This window comes from Callorhinus ursinus, unplaced genomic scaffold (genome assembly GCF_003265705.2).
Source record: "Callorhinus ursinus isolate GAN/ISIS: 27379988/994484 unplaced genomic scaffold, GSC_fseal_2.0 scaffold20, whole genome shotgun sequence".
NCBI classification, from domain to species: domain Eukaryota; kingdom Metazoa; phylum Chordata; class Mammalia; order Carnivora; family Otariidae; genus Callorhinus; species Callorhinus ursinus.
Window position 1 is genome coordinate 5,021,115 of NW_027397082.1, and position 21,473 is coordinate 5,042,587.

At 47.6% G+C, this 21,473-nt stretch overlaps 1 protein-coding gene across 1 annotated transcript; it reads right to left on the reverse strand.

Moving 5' to 3' along the window:
- Nucleotides 1-1,996: 1,996 nt before the first annotated feature.
- On the reverse strand, nt 1,997-17,195 carry PNLIPRP1 (pancreatic lipase related protein 1). Its single transcript, XM_025880660.2, has 12 exons — nt 17,147-17,195; nt 16,388-16,542; nt 15,743-15,868; nt 13,768-13,902; nt 12,348-12,456; nt 10,608-10,727; nt 10,389-10,508; nt 8,992-9,110; nt 8,088-8,217; nt 6,097-6,205; nt 5,352-5,519; nt 1,997-2,060 (listed from the first exon to the last, which is right to left on the reverse strand). Exons 1-12 carry the CDS (start codon nt 17,193-17,195, stop codon nt 1,997-1,999), a joined length of 1,404 nt encoding a protein of 467 aa, XP_025736445.1.
- Between the last annotated feature and the right edge of the window lie 4,278 nt (nt 17,196-21,473).

Here is a 21,473-nt window from a genome sequence, read left to right on the forward strand (position 1 = left end):
AAAGGACTTGGGAGGAGAGAGCTGGGGCCTTGCCCCACTCCAGCTGGGGTCTTCATCAGCTGCTCCCCTGCCCCTGGAGCATATGGCCACCACTGTAGCTGCAGGTGGGACCCAGGTCACCCCAGGTCTCCTGTGGCTCCGGGCAGCGCCTGGGCTGAGTGCTCATGATGTGGTCCACAGCCTTGAGGATTCTCCCCAACTGGCTTCCTCCCTCTGTACCGCATAGTTTTTCTCGGTTTCCTCTTTGTTTTAAAATAATTTTCCCCCAAGTCTTTGGCCATTTCTGTCAGTCTGGGGAGCAGGAGAAGCAAGCTGTCCTTGACCAAGAAGAAGGGCTCTCTCATGGCCAACCAAAAGGCCCACCCACTCCGTGGGTGTGAGGTTCCACTTGCCACCCTTGTATGATCCTCATCACCTCTTCTCTGCATAGCCGCAAGGCCTCCCCCTCTTAGCTGACCTCCCAGCCTGCAGTCTCAATAGGCCATCTTCCTGCAAACCTGGGCGTAGAACCAACAGCTCCCCGGAGCCTTCCTCATCTTGCTCCTCCTGCTCCTGGACCACCCTGTCCTGGGACCTGCTTGCTTTTTGCACTATCAGGTGGCATGGTGGTGTTTATCTAGGTGCTGGGCTCCCCACTACTGTGCATACCTCCAGGACTGAATCCAAGTCTTCTGCTTCCTCGGCTTCTAGAAGCTGGCACAGAGTTGGCCTTTGGTGGTGTTTGCAGAGTCTACATTCCCCTAATTGAGCTCTCTGCCAACATGGTGCTGCCTTGTTCAGGGTGTGGGTTCAAGGCCCAGTGCTGGGCAAAATTGTGACAAAGGGGCCTCAGCCCCAGGCTTCGTGTTCTCCTGCTCGGTGCCCCTACCCAAGGTCCTGCGCACCCCCCTACCACTGCTGTCATCTTCAAAACCCTCCTCATTACCACTGTGATTGAGCGCTCACCTTGTGCCCTTCACCGTGGGACCCTGACTGCAGTCGCTCCTTTTATCCTTACCCCAACGTCTGCTTTCAAGGAACAATCTCGAGACCAGTCACATTCAAGTTTGAAGCTCAATCAGAGCTTGATGTATCACCAATGGTGAGGAACAGAGGCCAAGGCACCGAAACTGTCGTGATGGGTTGTGAGGTCTGGTGACCAAAAAGGGAGTCACTCAGGGGAGGTGGTGTGACCTTCCTGGTCCTGCAAAAGCTCCAGGGAATGATTAGGGGATAGGTTGGGCCACTTTGAAGGATACCTTCTCCGGTGTGGGTGGGGCTCATGGCAAGGTCTGATTGGCTGAGAGCTCCCCAGTGGCCCAGCTGATTGGATGACCGAGAAGTCCCTCCTCAGCGGGGGCGTGCCCAGGCACGCCTCTCAGAAGCCATCCCTCCTCCGTGCTGAGCCCTGCCCTGAGATGGCACCTGCTGGGGCCCAGGAAGAGTGGGGGCTGGAAGTCTGTCAGTGCTCAGCAAATATGCCATCTCTGGATGCTGGGGCATCTTAGACCTCACCAAGAGGCGGGGCTGCCGAGTAGCTCCATCACCACAAGGAGGCCACGTCGCAGCATGGCCTTTCCATAATCCCTCAGGGTGACTGATCAGAGTCAGGGGCATGGACCTGCAGCCCCCAAGGGATCCCGATTCACTCTGTGCCTGGACAGCTACCTCCCCCTCTCTGGGTCTCCGTGTCCTCCTCACCTATAAGATGAGGGACAGGGCTAAAGCCTCTGCTGAGGCCCCCAAACGCCCATCCTCCAGTTGTTCTATGCCATACCCCTGAGGTGAGGAGCAGACAGTGAACGCGAGGCCCACGGAAGTTGGAAAGAAGGGGGTGCATGGTCAGAAGTCAGTGGTAAGAAACCCAAACATCTGGAAACACTCAAGACTTATTTAAATGAGCTACCCCCAAATGTCCCCACAGGGGCAGCTGACATCAGTGACAGAGGTTGTGAGTGGGTCGATGCATTAGTAGTTTTTATTGCTGTTAACACGGTGGCCGGATGGTGCCTGGACATTAACAGGGCATGAGGGTGAGCAGAACGTCCTCCTTCACAGTGCTTTCGCTGCAGAAGTTGTACCTGCAGACAGCAGTGAGAGCCTTGTAAGTGTTGGGCAGTGGGGTTTTGGGCTGTTAAGAAATGGTCATGGCTGATTTCCAATTCACAAGGAATGAGGGCAACACAACTCAATGAGGGGTTGTAGCTTCAACCAGTCACTGGAAAACCGATGGGAGCTTGAACTTCCGTGAGACAGGTGGCTGGTGTCTGCGACAAGGTGCCCTGTGGGTGTTGCTCACAGTGGCCCTGGTCTCTGCAACCTCAGTCTGACAGGACCGTCAGGCCTTGAGGCAGCACCTGGACCTCTCGCTGGCCTCCTTCTCCACAAGTACCCGTGCGCCCTTCTTGAACACAGCAGCCTGGTTTGCAGATGGGCTCTCTCTGGACCAAGCCCTTCTGGAGACGGGATTCAACCTTCTAAAAGCGACAGTAAATTGAGCTCCTACTCACTATGGGCGATGGGGCTGACTCACCTGGGCAGACTTCATCCTCACAAGCCATGTGTGAGGAGGTGTTACTGCGAGTCGCACGTAACAGGAGAGGAAGCTGAGGCGCAGAGGGCTCTCAGTAAGTGGAGGAACCAAGGTGCAAAGGCAGGTCTGATGCTTCAAACCTCCCTTGACCTTGCCTTCCACACCTGGAGTCAGTGGTTCTTTCCCTTTGGGCTCCCCACTCCCTGCCTTCCAGGGGTGACACGGGGCTGGTTACTCTGAGCATTAGTGTCTCCATTTGTAGAAGAAGGCACTGTTCCCTCCCATGATTGATGAGAATCCCATGTTACTAATGCAACATGTCATGACAGTCAATGTAAAAATGTATGAAAGATTAAAAAAAAAAAAACCAAAAAACACCAAACAACCCAATGCAGATATAGGTGGCTGTCATGCCTGTTATTCCAAGAACCACGAGCTTCTTGGGCCTCCCTGCCTTTGATCTCTGAGGCTTTGCTGGGTTTCCTCCCTCATCTTCACCATGGTCCCTTTGTATTCCACTTGTCTTTCCTTACTGCCCTGACTCTATCTCCAATCTTACTTCCAGTTCTCCCAGCACCTTGAGCCCTGCCACCTGTGTTCGGGGCTCCCTGCCCCTCACACCCCAAGCCCATCGCCCCCCGCTCACGTCCTTCCCAGTGGAAATCCCTCAGCCCGGGAGATCCTCGTGGCCCCCTTCCCCCTCCATCATGGCCTGCCCTGGCCCCCTGGCTCTCTGCCGTCTTCTCTAGCCACGCTCCTTGGGCCCCTCTGGTGAGTTCTTTCTTCTGTCATTTGACCTTTCATGTGAACCTTAGGTCCAATGGTGCTCAACAGCTAACACGCAAACCCTTCAAGAGCAGGCTCTGCCTTTGCATCCCCCATCATTTGCCAGGCATACAGTAGGTACTTAATAAAGTCAGAGAGGAAGGTGGGAAGAAGATGCTGGGGGTGGGGGAGAAACCAAGAGAGGGAGAACCACATTTTTCCTTTGAAGCCACGTCATTCGGGAGAAATTCTAGTCAGCAGGCTCCTTAGTGGGACTTGCAATCCTAATGGAGCAACGAGAAGAATTTGAAGGGTGTCCAAGAAGTGCTTGGACTGAAATCTAGATTTTTCCATAGCCTCCCCATGATGTTGATTTTTTAAAAATGTTACTTACTGGCTGTTTTCCTAACATCAAAAAATTTGAGTAATTTGACAAATTCAGCTTTTTTTTTTTTTTACCCCCTAAACTAGTTTGTGATGTTTGATGCTGTTTTGATCTAACTATATTCTAAAAATCTCACGTCTGGGCGCCTGGGTGGCTCAGTTGGTTGGGCGACTGCCTTCAGCTCAGGTCATGATCCTGGAGTCCCTGGATCTAGTCCCGCATCGGGCTCCCTGCTCGGCAGGGAGTCTGCTTCTCCCTCTGACCCTCTTCCCTCTTGTGCTCTCTATCTCTCATTCTCTCTCTCTCTCAAATAAATAATAAAGAAATAAAGAAATAAAGAAATAAAATCTTTGAAAAAAATAAAGAATAAAAAAATAAAAATCTGATGTCCAACATTAGCTTCTCTTAAGGTAGATTTCCTCTGCGCTTGACACAGGCAGGGGAAGGAAGGGACTCAGGGATTCAGGCCACTGGAGGGTTCAGGTGGAAACTGATGGACTCAGGGCTTCAGGGCTGGCCTTGAGTACATTCTGTTCCATTTCTAGAAAGTGCAGAAAGTCATGGCCTTTCCTCAGAAAACCTGGAAAGTACAATACCCTGACTGATTTGGTCTTGTATCTGTTTCCTTCTTCAAATCTGCCTGTGAGCAAGTCATCTCCTGGAAACACTGGGTGTTTTTAAGGTTCTAATGATACCATCTTCTTCCGACACCTTTTTAACCACACAGTCCCAGGATCCAGGCTACGGTCCATTTCCTAATGGGGCCCTGGGAACTCACTTTAGAGGCGCATTGTCTTCCGATGAGGGTGGGCAGGGAGGTCCTGGGTGCACTTGGAGCCTTCAGAGGGCTCTCCACCAGCTTCCTTAGTGCTCTGCTCTAGCTGAGAGATCCTTTTGCAGCTGACCACCTGGCTGGACCAGTCCCTCTGTCCTCCCTGACTCACAGGGATAGGGAGGACCCTACAGGGGTCATTCAGCCTGAGATCGGACTGTGAAGTCTGCCAACCCACCCTCCCTGCCTGGGGGAGTCACATTCTCTGAGGTCCGAGTCGAGTAACCTCACCGAACTTCCCAAACCTCAAGACCATCAGTGATCACGTTCCCGGGATCCCCTTCTGCAAAGCCACCCCAGGAGGGCTCTACTGACCACAGCTGTGGTCCCAGCCTTGGGGGACTATCGCTCTGCCCCCCTCAGGTCACTATGCCCACATCCCTCCAGCTGCTACAGTAAAGGACACTGAAAGTTGGGATAAAGATTCTGCAAGGATTGTTACCTCAGCTCTCCCTTGTCCTATCTCAGATTTTATATCTTTTGCTAAAATTGCTTTTTTAAATTATCCTGAAATTTCATGATCTTCCCCTCTTTAAGACGTAGCTACTCTCTAGCTCATATTTATAAGCTTATGCCATCAGACATTATTTCTTTCTTCTCTTTCTCATTTTTCCTCCTTATCTTTCCTTGAAGGCACGGTGATACCATCTATATCCTTCTGGGATAGGGCTGAGAACACCCAATAGAAAAGCTTGATGCAGTCTGTCAATTGCTTGCCCGCAAAGAAAGGGCACCAGACGAGTAGATTGTCTTGGCTTTCCTGGCTGAGCCACGACTAACTTTCTGGGGCAAGTTTCCATTACAAGCACCCATCTCTACCAACATCCTTAGGCACAAGGCAGCAAAGATATACATACACTGTTTTCTCATCTCCCTTTTGCACGGTGATCTTGGCTGCGCCCACTCTGGGGAAGGTTGGGTTTACCACGTTGTTATTCCAGAGGAACTTGACTTTTTCAATTGTTCCAACATCAAGCTTGGCATCAAACTCATTGGAATGGGTAGAGCCTGGTTTGAGAATCCCCCTTGAAATAAAGAGATAGAAACAAGCTCTAATGACAGATAAGGCCAAACCACTTTTTTCTACTCGAGATTGATGAGATCAGTTCTCAAAAATTAATTCTCAAATAATGGATGAAGAAATGGAGAAGCCAGTTATACACCAGCAGCCTCACACTATTATTTGAATATTGTTTTCTCAAACTCAAGTTAATATCTACTCAAAATTTTCTTATAGAAAACTATATAATTCCTTCCTATTATTATTTTTTTCTGGAAGAATTATTTGTATAGTAATAAGTTGTCCACTTCGTTTAACCCAACAAGCATGTGTTTCTATGCTAATCAGGAAACATGACATCGGTGGGGGGGTAATATTAGATATATCCTTGTAAAAATGGATCTACTGAAAGAGAAAAAACTAAATGCCTGGATTTATAATTGAGAAAAGAAAATTGTCAGCAGAAGTCTGAAATTGACTTTACCCCATAAAGTAAATAATTTAAAATCAATTGATTAAAAAGATGATAAGCATTTAGGTACATGGAGTTGAAGGCCGTGTATACCAGCCAGTGAGATATGATGCTAAAAAAGGAAACTCACCTGAAGACATCAAATTGATGAGTATTTCCCTTACTTCCAAACAAAGCAACTTTGACCTGACCGGTGGCTGTTCTTCCAGACAGTGTTAGAGAAACCCCGTATCTCCAGCCTGCACAGGGGATAGAAAAGAGTTCAATTTATTCATGCACAAAACAGCTAAACCAAATTTCAGAATCCTGTCCCCACCCCCCTTACACTAAGACATCAAAGTATAAGAAATCCTACCTGTTAAGGTACAACTCAAACCAGCCTGTAAGGAGAAGGACGTCTCTAGCAGGGTACCCTCTCGACCCGCGCTGCCCAAGAAAGGGGCCACTACCTACACGTGGCTGCTTAAATTTAAATGCAAATTAAATAAGATCAAAAAATTAATTCCTCAGTCTTACTAGCCACATTGCAAGTGCTAAATTGCCACATGTGGCTACCCCCTACTGTATTGGACAACAGAGAACATTTCCATCATGGCAGAAATTTCTGTTGGACAGCTCTGCTCTAGAGGGACCGCACTAGGAGACAAGATGAAAAGAGAAGGGACAAGGGCTTGTTCCCATCTTTGGAAAGGTGGCTCAAGAGTGCCGTCCTGTGACAACAGGTCTGTGTCACATCTATGCAGCCCCAGTGGTCCAAGTGGGGGCCAGCAGAGAGCAGGGCTCAGTTGTTACCCAGACCTATACCTGCAGTGCTGTCTCAGTGCCCGTGAGCACGCATGCACACAACCTACACACATATAACCACACTGAGCTCCCACGCACACACTCATAAACACATGCACACAAGCGTACACACACATGCACACACCCACACACGTACACACGTATGTACATAAACAACACACACCGTTTGCCTGACTCCTACTCGGCTTTCACATCCTCAGAGAGATTGTCCTTGTCCTTTTCAGAGTCAGGTCCTCGGTCCCACGGTGCCACAGCAGTGACCCGCCGCACCCAGGCCGAGTGTAGCTGCTCGCTCAGTCCCGCCTTCTCTGCTGGGGTCTATACACTTCATGCATAGACTGTCTCTCTCATCCCTGCATCCCCAGTGTCTAGCATAGTCTGTGGCTCGTAAGTAAGTGTTGGTTGAGGAATGAATATGTGGTTTTTGCATGCTTAATTTGTTTTGAAATATGGGCCAGCATTTCATGCGTCCCTACAACAGTAGAAGGACTGATTAACCAGTGTCCTTTTTAAAAATATGTAGAGTGATAGTGTTCTACATCTTGATTGCAGAGATGGTTACATGGCTCTTCATCTATCAAAACTCAAAGAACTCTGTACCACAGAGGGTAGTGAATTTTGCTGTATATAAATTGTACCTCAATAAACCTGACTTCAAAACCTAGATAAGGCAGATGTTATATTTATGTCTTTATAGAAAAACAGTGTCTTTTTTACAGGGCAACTTCTTAGGGAACTGTCACAAGACAGGTTGGCACAAAGTGGCCCAACCATGTCCTGATCTCTACCCTATGACCTAGGTGATTCAGCAGATTTTTGGGAGAAATCACCCCTTCCTGATTCCCACCCACCCTTCACCAGAGAGGGACCCCTGCCAGGGGCATCAGGGACAGAGGGACAGAGAAATAGGAACTGGGCCTCTTAAGGGGCCCAGCCCAGCAAAGAGCTGGTCCCAAATAAATGTTTGATGAATGAATAGAAGAACGGGTGTGCATGACAGGGTCTTCAAAATAAAAAGAACAATGGACTGTGGAATGGTAAAAATTCAGGGGTATAAAAATTGCCACAGAGACGTGCAAGTGGCTACTATCCCATCATTTATGCTTCTATTCATTTCATGTTATTGTCACAAAATGGAAGAAAAGCAGACTCTTTCCAAGTCCTTAGCTGAGTCTTAAATGGGATTGTTTGGGCAGATGCGTCCTTTCACTACGATAGAATGTGCTCCCAAGTAGTTCAGGTTAGAGCCAAGCCCCTCTTGTCTAACAGAAGCTCAACTTCCTTGACGTGGGTGAGCAGGGGCAAAATACAACTTACGAGCAAAATTGCTGGAGTCTCCTGTATTCAGGAAGAATTTCTGCGGCTCGCCACTTGTCTTGCTGGCAAATTTATCAGCGTAGTGGCCCATCTGGGGGCACCCTTGATCTGGGCAGGGGAAGCACTTGTTCTAAGGAGAAGAGAGAGAGATCTAGCGGTAAGGTGTGAACTGGTCTTTTTCTGACCCACACATCTCGGGGGGCAATTCTCCTACAGCCTGACTTCCCTCACCTGTAACAGGAGGGAGACTGGGACAGATGATTTCTAGCTGACTTTCACCCAGGACAGGATCTCCCAAGACTGATGTACATCCCATCAGGATATACTGATGCCTGGGCCTCAGGTTAGATCAATGACACCTCCTATCACGTGATGTGCTGGTGAATGATCAACAGCCAACTCTGGGACAAAAAGCCCCGAGAGCGAGAGTGCAGCATTTGCCAATTTCCGTGGTGTAAATACGCTGCAGTCAGTTTCAGAAGCCCAACCCCCCAGCCTGGCATCTAGAACCCGAGCATCCACCTTTCCTTCTCTCTGGTGTATGAATTCTTCTCTCATACGTTCTTCTGTCCTTGCTCTGCCCTTGGCAGAAATGTGCACCCCTTCTCTTCCTCCTAAAATCTATGATTTTCCAAGCCAGATTCAAACACTGCCTTTTGCAGGAAACCTTTCTAGATCATTGAAATGATGGGTCTTCTGATTTCCCGGCGACTTCCTCACCCACGTGACTTATCTAGAATTTTAGCCACCGCCTGCCTAAAATTTTTTTCCCCTCTGCTTCCCAGGATCATAAACTCCGAGGGGCAGTCCAAAGGAAGTAAGGGATGGTCAGAAACTTCAAATTTCCAACACAGCAGGACAACCACCATCCCCCAGAGCGACTCAAGGAGGGATGATCGCTTACAGACTCAAAGGCCCTGTAGTTAGCGCAGGGGTATGAAGCAAACCCAACAGGGTTGAGGATGCTCTCTGAGTAATACTTGTAACTTCTCAGGTGATTGCAAGCCACAAAGTCCCGAGTTCCTGGAGAAAGAAAGGAGGAAGTCTGCATGGGTGGTCAGGTTGGGGACCAACAACTTCTCTCTCTCCAAGTGGAGAGGTTCCAAAGTGGGACCACATTTTCAGAAATTTAAGGTGAGATAAATTTAAGGTAAGTCCAAAAGAAATGACAGTTAACATAAAGAGGCAGATTTCTGTGTGCCATGCAATGTTCTGAGTACTCCACGTGCATTGTTCCTATAATCCTCGTCTTTCTAGGGCGTGGGTACCATACCATTCCTAAGTACAGAATGATATACAAATTACAGCCTCAGATGTACAGATTATAACGAGGAAGGGGCAGGACTGGGGATTAAACCCGAGCCCATCTGGTGCTTGGGCCCTTGCCTCTAACTATTGTGCCATCCTGTGTCCCAGGCACCAGGCTGGCTGGAGGTCCTTGAAGACACAGCCAGATGTGACGTGACCTCTCAGACATGACAAAGCTAGGGCAAAGACATTTAGGATAGTTCCAAGCTGTGTTTAGATGAATAAAAAGGAGAGTCGAGTAGCTTTAGGTGGCTCTTTTCTCTCTTGCATAGCTTCTTGCCTTTCCTGATAACCTTCCTTGGCCCCCATATCTCCTGTCAAGGGACAGAGGTCACAGCACACCTGCTAGACGTGACCCGAACTTGCTTGACCATTACTGATGGAGAGCTTAAGCAACCCTATTCATGTACACCCTCAGAGTGTAAGAGACAAACACATAAATCTGCATTCTTAATATCTGCTTTGATGGCATCCATACGTGCTGAGCTATTTTGATCAAATTCAATAAAAATCTATACTCCTTAGATACGGTCAGACCATTAAAAGTTTAAACCTGTGTGGTGCCAAGTGATGACTTGGGCTGAAAAGTTCACTTACCCATTGTCCTTTTGACCTCATCAGATATAGACTCTGTGCCTGGAACAGCACAGTCTCAGTGTAGCCTTCCCTACCGGTGATCGTTTCTCATCCTGACCCAACATAAAGGAGTAGTGACTCCCATTGTGCAAATGACTTTGCCGTGGAAACGACTGGGGAATATTCTCATTTTGGCTACAGAATTGAAGCCAGTTACATGCGCTTGAACGGTATCACTGACTCCCAAGGGAGAATTGGCAGAAAAATTCTCTTAGAGCCAGGATGTTTGCTTTCATGGTATTTCTTTCCTTCATTAAGTAGCTACCAATTGTTTGCTGGAGTTAAGGCTTTAAGCAACAGTTTTGTCATTCGTTGTCACTTGTACAGCCGGGACGTGATGCCCTGCTCTGGCTTTACCTTCCCAAATGCCATCTAGGTCCACGATCTGGGACAGGGGGTTCTTCGCACATCCTGGCATTTCCTCTCCTCCATTGGGGAAGAAGTCAAGGTGACCCAACAGTTGGCTTGTTCCAAAACCTGAAATGTTTGGGACAGCAATGAGCTTTTCACCATAGCGGGCTCCCTTGGTTAAAACACAATGGCACAGGCTTGCAGCTAAAGCATCATTGAGCTCACCCAGGAATGGGATCAGGGGAGCTGCATCTGTATGAATCACATCAACAAAGTCAGCATCGGTGGGATCGAGCCGAACCTCTTCAGGAGTACCCTGGAAACTTGCTTCTACAGGATCCAACCCTAAAAGAGATGATCAGTGCTGCAGACCAAAAGACCTGGCCGTAGGTACCAGCAGGACCACGGTGTACAGTTGCTCAGGCTACGCATTGCTCAACCCAAGGGATGCCATACTCTGAAGTCATGCAGTGCCATGGCCCTGTGTATTGCATATAGGGACAGAGAGTTTCAATGTTGCTCCTCAGAAGAGGGCTCCAGTGCAAGGATAAAGAAGGGCAGGTTGCTGGAGTGGAGGGGGGTGGGAAGGATGAGGTGGCTGGGTGATGGACATTGGGGCAGGTATGTGCTATTGTGAGTGCTGTGAATTGTATAAAACTGATGAATCACGGACATGTACCCCTGAAACAAATAATACTTTATATGTTAATAAAAAAAAAAGAAGGGCAGGTGAGCCAAGAGATTTAAATTTGACCAAGGATTTTTTCCCCCACATTATTTTCTCCCGTTTACTTGCAGATCTTTCTTCTTTACCATTCCTTTCCTCTTCACAAGTTTAAAGAAAAAAAGGGACAAAGTAATATGGTATCATAATCAAGAACACAGATTCTGGAACTAGGCAACCTGGCTCTAAATCCCTACTCAGCTATTTCTTGGGCAAGTGGCATGACCTCGGGCAAATCATGCAACCTTTTTTTGTGTGCCTCAGTTTCCCCATTTATAAAATCCAGGTAATAATATGGTTATATTAAGATTAAATGAGATAAGATATACAGGTTTTAGCACAGTGCCTGGCATATCATCATGGGCGTATAAGTAAAATACTGATTATTGTTATATCCTCCTTCTTGGCTGGGTTCCTGAATTTGTCAATAGCTCTTTGGCAGTCTGGCCAGAGCAGCTGAAAAGGCATAAATGTAATTGTCTACTGAAAATAAAAGGGAGAGCTCCTATAAAGTAGAGGCTTGCTTGAGCCACATGACAGCAGAACTGGGTTTGAATCTCAGTTCCACTCCTGAATCATTGCATGACTTGGGGCCGGTTATCCAATTTCCTGAGCTTGTTTCTTCAGTTCTGAGAATTAAATGAGGAAATGTAAAGCACTTGGCATAGCATTTGGGATACGTAGTCACTTCATCTATGCTTCCTATAATAATGATAATAGCATTATATTATTATGATGGTATTATATAGATATATTTTGTTGCTGTTATTATACATTAGAGGCTTTGCTTGGGTTAAAAGAATGATCTGGTGGCTGGGTTTCCTCTACCAGGAAGTGTATGACTTTCAGGTGCCATTCTGCCCTTGACTTGAAAGAGACGGGGGAAGGGACTAACAGTGTGGACTCTTAATTGTGTTTGCTCAGGTTCACACTAGCTTTCCTCTCCATTTTCCTGGGTGCTCAGCTCTGCTGAATGACCCACACCGCCAGGAAACATGGATCTAGAGAGGAAGGGTGGGGACAGAAGTGGAAGAAGCAAGGGGAAACAAAAGCACTACTTCTCCTTCCACAAAGATGGGCCTCTTGGGGGCTTCCTGAAATGTCCTGTGCAGGCTCTCACCAGCTCTACCACAGCCGAGGGGACAGACTACTTCGGGCCAGCTTCTAGCTGGATTGTAGGCTTGCACCACGTTCTGGGGGTACTGGGGATGAAACCTGGGGCCCCGCCCCTCAGGCCTTACCTGTAATCCTGCCCAGGCCTGGAGTCCTCTTCCCTGCCTCTCCAGCCACGTGGGCTCCCAGGCTGTGGCCGATGAGGTGGACTTGGGAAGATGAGTAGCTGTAGTTTGCCTGGAGAGGGAAGATTGTATTTTCAGAACATTTTTGTGCTGTGGTTTTTGTACCATGCAAACCTAATGGGACTCCTCTACTGAAAACCTTCTATGGCTCCCACCGTCCTCGGGATCAAGCCCAAAGTCATTACAAGGCCCTCAGAACTTTCCTGACTCAACATTCATTTTTCTAGATTCTAGCCAAACCCTACGCGGAACTTTCGGGCCTCAGATACGTCATATTCTCTCATCTTTGGGTCTTGCCACCCACTCCGCAACCACTTGCCCAGCTCACGTCAAAATAGCCTAGACATCAGCTCTCTACGTAAATGTCTCTCCCTGGTGGACATCCTTAATCACTCCCCCAGCCCCCTTCCCCCCGCCTGGGTTAGCTGCCCCCACCATGCGCTCCCATTAAGCCCTGTAGTCCCCCCATTAGAACCCTGACCATACTCTGTTGTCACTGTAAGTCTTCACCGTGAGCTTCTTCACGGCTGGGGTGCATCCTCCTGACCTCTTAGCAGAGCTCCTGACACTGTGCCCTCCGCCCCCCCCAATACTGGAGAACAAACAAACGACATAAAGCTACGAGGGTCTGCACACGTGGGGCTCAGAGGTGTTCACCCATTTGTACTCATTCGTTGATCTTCAGTGCCTCCAGAACAAACACCACTGGTTTTAATTTTTGTAGGGGTGCAGAAGTAGTTAGAAACAACCGGATCTTCTGTAGACCCCTTAACTCTAAGACAGAAATGGCTGGGGCCTTTATTTGGTATAGAACAGAGTCATGAAGAGTTAGTGACTTCACTGAAAGGATTAAAGACTTAAAGAAGTAGCCAAAATGGAAGAGCAGGGTAGATAAAAACAACTGAATTGATTGTGACAAACGAAATTCTCGGACACCAATAGGACCATCAACAGGGAAATGCTTCCCCTTTGGTTCCATGTGACTCTCCCTGGCAATGTCATGTTTGTCCCATGGAGAGAGGGCCTGGTGTAGTGGGGGGCCCCCGGGCGCTAGGCAGCTCTTGTATTCGCCCATGCTATGCTTTGGGGGGCAAATCCTTTGATCTTTTGGGGGCTTAGTTTTCATATCTGTCAATGGAAGATGATAATAAAAGTCCCCACCCGCTAAGTGTTAGCCATTACGGACTTTTCTTCCACTGCCGTGTCATTATTAAGGCAAATTTCAGTGTTAGAAGTAAGATTCTGAGACCAATACCAACTCTTTCTATTTCTTTTTTAAATATCTAACTCCCAGCTGCATCTTTAGCCAACAGAGACCAGTGGGCGCTGCCTGCCTCAGCAGCAGCCCAGCCGGCGGACTCACCGAGAGTATGCCGAGTAACTGGGCCACCTGCGCGCCCACCACTTGCACGTTGTTGGCGGCCTGTGTGTACGTGGTTTGGGAACCTTTCTTCCAGTCCACGCAGATGCAGTTCACCTCCTCGACCTTGAACATGTTCTGGTGTTGGAGAGACGCCAGAATGTTATCATAGGGGCTCGTGAAACCACATCCAACCAGGGCTCTGAAGTGGTTGCTAAGAGTTATTATTGGTCGTTGGGTCTTTTCCTTGTTGGCCACTGAGACACACTAGGCTGTGTTAGGAATCCTGCTGTCAGTTGGGAATTAGCCCTTGGAGTGCTCGCTACAGGAAAGGCAAATCCATTCCCTCTCTAGCTTGTCGATTAATTAAAAGCTGGCCATTCCCTGGTTTTCTTTGACCAAATTCAGCGAAGCTGATTAGGTCGTGGGGAAACAGTGGCATCATTAGAAGAACCCCATTTTGAAGAGGTAAAAGGTGTCAAGTGCACTCTGGTGGCAAAGGTCTAAATGACCTTGTGGATTTGACCTCTAGCCATCTTTATGGCCTAGTGGCAATGCTGCCAATAACTGGCCTTGCCTTCACCCCAGGCTGCTGGGCATTTACTAAAGTTTTTACGGTCAAGATGGCACAGTATTTCATGGAGGAAACACATACAGCAGATATTGGAAAAACAAAACTGCACTGACTTAAAAGAGATTGAAGAATTCTGAATGGAAAACTTCTTCCAGGATGTCAAAGAAACTGGTATATCCTTAGACCGTCTTGCCAGGCAGTGCATGCGACCAGCTTGAGTTTAAAATGGTACTATGAACTTAAAATTCACATTTTAGTTAAATCAGAAAAATAGATTTTTTCACATATGTGATCCTAATAAGTGTGATCACACACACAGAGAGACCAAGAGCTGTTTCTCAGGACCCTTATTTTTAAAGCAACCCTGAGGATTCTCTTACCAACCGGAGGAATTTGGGGTGTAAACAATACCCACTTACGATTTATCCACTAAGATACGTATTCATGAGGGGCCCCTGGGTGGTCATGGCTCAGTCAGTTGAGCAACCGACTCTTGGTTTTGGCTCAGGCCATGATCTCAGGGTCGTGAGATCGAGCCCCACGTGGGGCTCCGTGCTCAGTGCCGAGTCGGCTTGGGATTCTCTCCTTCTGCCCCTTCCCCCCCAGTAAATAAATAAAATCTTTAAAAAAAAAGATACTTACTAATGATGGGAAAGGCGAGATGGCAAGAGCTAAATGCCTGGTAAATCAAGGCCAACTGCAGAATGACTTTCATTCTCTAGGTTTGTAACTTTCCCTGTTAGCATTATAGGTGGGAATTAATAATGTGTGTGGGGAAGGCAGGTTGCTAGGGTACATTCTTAGGTGTCAGAAAAATAGGTTGCATCAGTGTACACATCAAAGGAAAGGATGATGGCATGTTACGGACTTGTGTGTGGGTGCCTGTGCAGAGTGTGCGCACGTGTGTGTGCGTGTGTGCGTGTGTGTGTGTTCTTCTGTTGTCTGTCCTTCTAACCAGTAAGCGCTGTCTTACATATAGTTTTGGCACTTTCTCTTCTGCCATTTGGTCTCCTGGTCCATCGTAAGTTCTCCATTTGTCAAATAAATGGTTGTAGCGACACATCATCTCAGGGATGAACGAAAAGAACATAATTCCCTCAGTTACAGGCAAACCAGATGCCCTCACTCAAAACGAAAGCAGATCTTTGGCCTTGATTTTGCCAGAAGATCGTGGACATGTGTGCCTGCACAGCAAATGCCACCGCTTCAGGCCATGGATGTGGTCCTGTGAAAGTCAATTCTTATTTTTGCAAAGAGGGGCATTTTAATTGCATAAAGATAATCTCTTATGTAGGGATATGTAGGGATTTCGTGTTTTCAAGCTGATCTGCTGTGCTCGCTGAAAGGGCGGGGGTGTCAGCGGGCAGGGGGAGGCAGACCGCAGGGCTGGGAGCCGGCCCCTACCTGGCACATGCCCAGCAGCCAGGCCTCTTCTCCCTTGTCTATGAAGCCGTGGATGATGACCCGGGTCTTCTTGTCTGTTTGAAAATTTGACGCCTCAATCGTTGATGGATCAGAGGGAAGGAGAGTCTGTGACAAAAGCAGAATTTTGCATTATTTTGCAGCCCAGTCATTCGGGCCAGCTTCTCCTTCCCCATCTCTCCTGTCTCAATGCCATGATCTTTCCAAGCTTAGCACAAAAGCCACCTCCTCTAGGAAGCCCGCCCCAACTCTCCTTTTCCTACCTGCCCCTGCCCCCAACTCACCCACACCCAGTCAGGAATTACTACCTCCACTGGGGCTGGATTACAGCTCACAGTCTTACCTTTCATAGGGTTCTTGGTAGATGGCAAGCTCTTGGCCCCAGACCAGAATCCCATAACCAGTTAGAGGTTCTGGCAAATGTGAACAATTTATTCATTCGAGCCAACATTTTACAGAGGACCTACTCTATCCAGGTCTGGCTAGGCCTGGGGAGCAGCTGGAGGGATAAGGCGCAACAGAGCGCGGTAGGGGAGGAGGGTACAGGGAGACAAGGAACTTCTAGTCTGCGGGGTGGGCGCAACCCCTCCCCCAGTCACAAGGACACTAAAATGACAGAGGTCTCACTTGAAAGTTGTTTGGGTTCTTGTTGGTGTAGAGCAGGAAGCGGGTGCCGATTTTCTCTGGGCTCCAGGGGAGAATTTTCAGGGGCCTGATTGCAGTCCCCGCCCAGGGCTCCGAGTCAGTAAAGCATCCGATTTGTTCATAGCAAACTTCCTTTGCTGTAGAGAAAGGATGAATCTGCTCACGGCTCAGCTTCCCAGGCTCTGGGAGGTCACAGCTGCTCCGGTCCTCACTCTCCTGCCTAGAGGTCTGAAGACAATGGTCTGAAGACAATGGAGACACCCTGCCTCTCCCCAGTGCCACCTTCTGATCTGGGACCGGTGCCACTGAACCCACAGAGACCCCAGCTGTGCAGCTGCTCGGAACCACCATCAGAACTTAGAAGCTCCCATCCCCAGCTCTCCAGATCTATTTATTTGACTAAGGGGATAATGCACACTGATAAGTCAGTATGTTAGCCCAGGTGGGTGTTTAATGCTTTACCTAGAAAAGTCTAGCCTAGAGCACCTGGTCATGAAGACCGGCCAGTGCGGTGATGCTCTGAAGTGGGTCCCGCTCGAAGTGCCTGCTCTTTCAGGCAGCAGGTCAGCCTCCCACCGGCCCCCCCCTTCCCCGCTGCCTCGCCCCCCTCTGGCGAGGGGCCCTCAGGGTTGTCTGGAACCACTGAAAGCCCTGCCCTGCCACGGGTTGGGCTTTCTCTGGCCAGTGCTGAGATGCTGCATTTAAGCCCTTCCCTGGGGCAGGTGTGATGTTTCTTCCTACCTTCGACTGCTCCCAGAAGAAAAATCGCGATTGTCCAGATGCTCATCATCTACAATAAATTCGGACATTCTCAGCCTCACCAAACGCTACCAGAGCAATGAGCACAGACTCTCGGGAATTCCAGGATATGTGTTTCGACCCCTGCTGGGAGGACGGTAAAGGGGACTTACCCTGTGGGATGTTCCAGGCCTTCCCCGCCTCTCGGTCAAGGGCCCAAGCCTTCTGTTTATACTGGAGCCTTATCATTTGGAGCCCGCTTCAAGGGAATAGCAGCTGATGATGGAATATGCTGTGTGCACTTAATGTTGTAATCTGCACAAACACACAAAACAAGGCTAATTATAGCAGTCAAATCTTCCCACAAGTCTGGGAAGATGAAAGAATGCTTCATTCAAAGGGGGTGAAAGTTCCCTACCTTTGTACCTGTGTACCTGTGCATGTAATTAGGAGCCAAGTGGGCCCCACTTTCTCATTTTCTATTTTATCACCGAGTAGTTCACACACCCCAGTAAGGACACAGCAGCAAATTCTAATAATGGAGGGTAGTATTTTTCACCTAGAATAGATGGAAATGTCCCCCAAATAGCTGAAAGTTCTAATCAAGAAAATCTCCTCTCTCAGTCTGTCTGTCTGTCTCTCTAATGCTCTCTGTCTCTCTAGTAGTCTAATACCTGAGCACATGAGCTTTGGAGGAGACTCAGCAAACCCCACAATAGCCTAAAACATAATCCTCCATTAACTACCTGTTCCAGTGATCAATTGGCAGGTAACGAATCAGCGTAAAACATAATGGTTTAAAACAAGAGCAGTTATTCTATTATCCTACTAAAATTTTGAAGAGCTAAGCTCAGGAGCCTCTAAAAGTCCATGTCATCAGGTCACATCACGTCTGTGGAATTTTCCCAGACTCTCTGAAGGTTGCACACCTGTCCTATGAGATCAGGCCCCTGCGAGGCCCTCATGAATGACCCACTGACCCATGCATCTGTGAGTAGCCTGGCCAGTTCACACCACAGACAGATAAGCCTTCACATGGCAAACACCACCGGTGCCCTATTGCACCCCCCCAAGTTAGATAGCCTGAACATCAAAGTTCACGCTCTTCCAGAATAACCAAAATTCTGGAAGACAGCCTTCCTGTTGAAATGCAAAAGACTTCCCCTGGGGTCATAAAGAATAGCAACCAATAGTCACTGAGGCTTCCTGGGTGCAGTCAGAGCACTGGGCACATATTACCTAATTTACGTCTTCAACAACCCCATGAAGTGAGTACCATTATTTGCCCCCCTTTATGGGTGTGGAAACTGGGGCACAGAGAGACAAGTAAATTGCTTCATGCTGATAAAGTCACCCAGGAAATGAGTGACAAGATGGGATTTGCATTCAGACCAAACAGAGTGAAATGCGGACTTGCCGAACATTCAGTTAATCTGAGCAAGTTGTCTATCAGAGTTGTTGAGGGTCAACACAGAGAGGAGGGGAGACACTGACAGAGAACAGTTGAAAGAGAAAATAAATTTTCCCCTGCAGGGGCAGACTTGAGCTGTATGGGTGACCTAAGTGATGAGATATTTAAACTTTGGAAGTCTGTTCATGTGGTCTAGGAAGGTGCTGGAGCAATTTATAGACTGTGGTGAAGTCAAAGGCATTTACGCTTTTTTTTGACATTGCGGTGAAGAGATTCATGGTAATCTAATGGTGGATGAGTAGGTAAATTGGTTGGTAGGTGATGTCAGATGACCTTGCCTGCCTCTTGGACCTCTTTTCTTTACCCTCCACATTGGCCTCATTGGCCACCATCAAAAATGCCAAATCCTTTCCTGCCTCAGGGACTTTGCACTTACCGTCCCCACATCCTAAAACTCTCCTTCCTAGACTTTCACTGGGCTGGCTCCTTCTTGTCATTCAACAGTGAGTTTAAATGTCACCTCTTTTTAGTGAGGCCACTGCTGAGCACCCCTGAAACCCATTCACTGCCAGCCCCCTACCAGACCCCAGACCCCAGACCCCAGTTCCCTAACACCTTATGTGTTTCCTTCAGATCACTTGTCAAGGGTTATAATTATCTATCTTGTTTATCTGTTTATTTATTTTTTTTTACAATCACACTTTTCTCACCATGGAATGCAATTCCCTAAGGACAGAGGGACAGAGACCCCATCTGTTTGGGTCGCTGCTATACCTCCAGCCTCTAAAACCATGCCTGACACTGAAGTGGTTCTGAATTAATGAAAGGATGAATGTACACATGAATGGAATTCTTTGGAATTTTACCCTTATTCTGAGAGTGCATTTCAGGGCTGGGGAAGGGAGATAGGACACTGTTTAAAGGAGGGGAAAGAAAGAGATGTTGGCCTTCTGAAGAGCAGGCAGAATGGAAGTATCTGATTAGATTTAGGGATAACAGTCATCACATGATCTGCCATGATTTTCCTGGGGGGTCAGGCCCGCAAGCCTGTTCCCCCTCAGCTCACCTCACTGCCAGTTCATCTATGGGTTCCATGCTTGCCCCAAGGGAAGGCCCTGCCTCAAGGTGGTCAGAGTTGATGGCGAAATCCTCCAAGCAGGACAGGAGGGTTTAATCTGCAGCAGCCATGGGGTTCCGGTGGTGACAGTGCGTGTGGGCTCCCGACCCTGGCAGATAGGGACATGGGCATTCAGAGAGTAGTTTTCTTTCTTAAAAAACTGTATTTCACTCATGTTTGTAAATGGGTAATGAATGCATGCTCCTATACATCTGATATGGTACAAAGTTAAAATGGTTCTTTTACCAGCTCTTTGTGTGTCCTTCCAGAGATATGTATATACATACTATATTTTACTTAAAAATATAAATGGTTGGGGGACCTGGGCGGGCTCAGTCGGTTAAGCATCCAACTCTCGGTTTCAGCTCAGTCATGATCTCAGGGTCTTGAGATCATGTGCCGCAGTGGGCTCCACGCTCAGCAGGGAGTCTGTTTAGGATTCTCTCCCTCTTCCTGTGCTCCAGCACACACCATCCCCCCTCCGCCCCCACCCATGTGCACATGTTCTCTCTCTCTCTCTCTCTCTCAAATAAATAACTAAATCTTTGAAAATAAAGATAGGGCACCTGGGTGGCTCAGATGGTTAAGCATCTGCCTTCAGCTCAGGTCATGATCCCAGAGTCCTGGGATCGAGTCCCACATCGGGCTCCCTGCTCCCTGGGAGCCTGCTTCTCCCTCTGCCTCTCTCTCTCTCTCTCTCTCTCTCTGTCTCTCATGAATAAATAAATAAAAATCCTTAAAAAAATAAAAAATAAAGATAAAGATAAATAAATAAAAATATAAATGGTTAGTATATATTACACACTTATTTTGCAACCTGATGCTGAAAAATTAACTATGGTCCTGAAAATCATTCCTTATCAGTGCCTATAGATCTGCGCCAGTATTTTTTCCAGCTGCACAGTATTCTGATATTTGGATAATTGTCAATCCTCTTCTGATGAACATTTGATTGTTTTCAATCTTTTACTATTAAAAACAACACCTTAGTGAATATTCTTACACATTTGTCAGCTGGAAGGACGGTGTATCTGTGGGATAAATTCCTATAAGTGGAATTTAGGGGTTAAAAGATATGTACATTTAACATGTTGATAGAGGTTGCTGCCCCAGGTTTCATTATCCGAAATCCCTGTGTATGTTGGCAACTCTCCCCACCCGATTGTTGAAATAATAGTGAAGTAGAGACCATGAGCTATTTCAACAGTCAACTTTTAGAAGTATGCTAGTGATGGTTCTTTTGGCTTTAAGCAACAGAAATCAATTCTGACTAGCTAAATTTTTTTTAAAGGAGATATTTACTGGAAGAATATTGCGGCATCTCATGGAATCCATGAAGTTGTTAAACCATGAGATGTAGGGAAACCTCCCAAATGGGACCACCCTAGAGACCTCAGCAGGTTGTGCTCAGATCCCCTCTGCCTTGGACATGATACTGCTGCAGGCTATGTGCATCTCAGCCCAGAATTTTTATTTACCAGACAATTGGCTTGGTTAGGTCAGAAGCTGTCTGTCCCTTGATTAATGAGCAATGGGATATGGATCCTGTTGGGTGTGCCTGCCCAAGGGGACTCATCCCTGTGCACCCAGACACGGAGATGCAGTTGTGAGATGGGCAACCACTGTAAGTAATAAAATAAAATAACAATCTACAGTAATAAAATAACAGTAATAAAATAACAATCCTAAAATAAAATAACAATCTTAAATCATCTGACTCTCATTTTGTACAAAAGCGCAGTTGGTGGCTCAGTGACGGTCGATGGGAGATTTCTTTAAAAGTATCGTTTGTGCTTGTCACG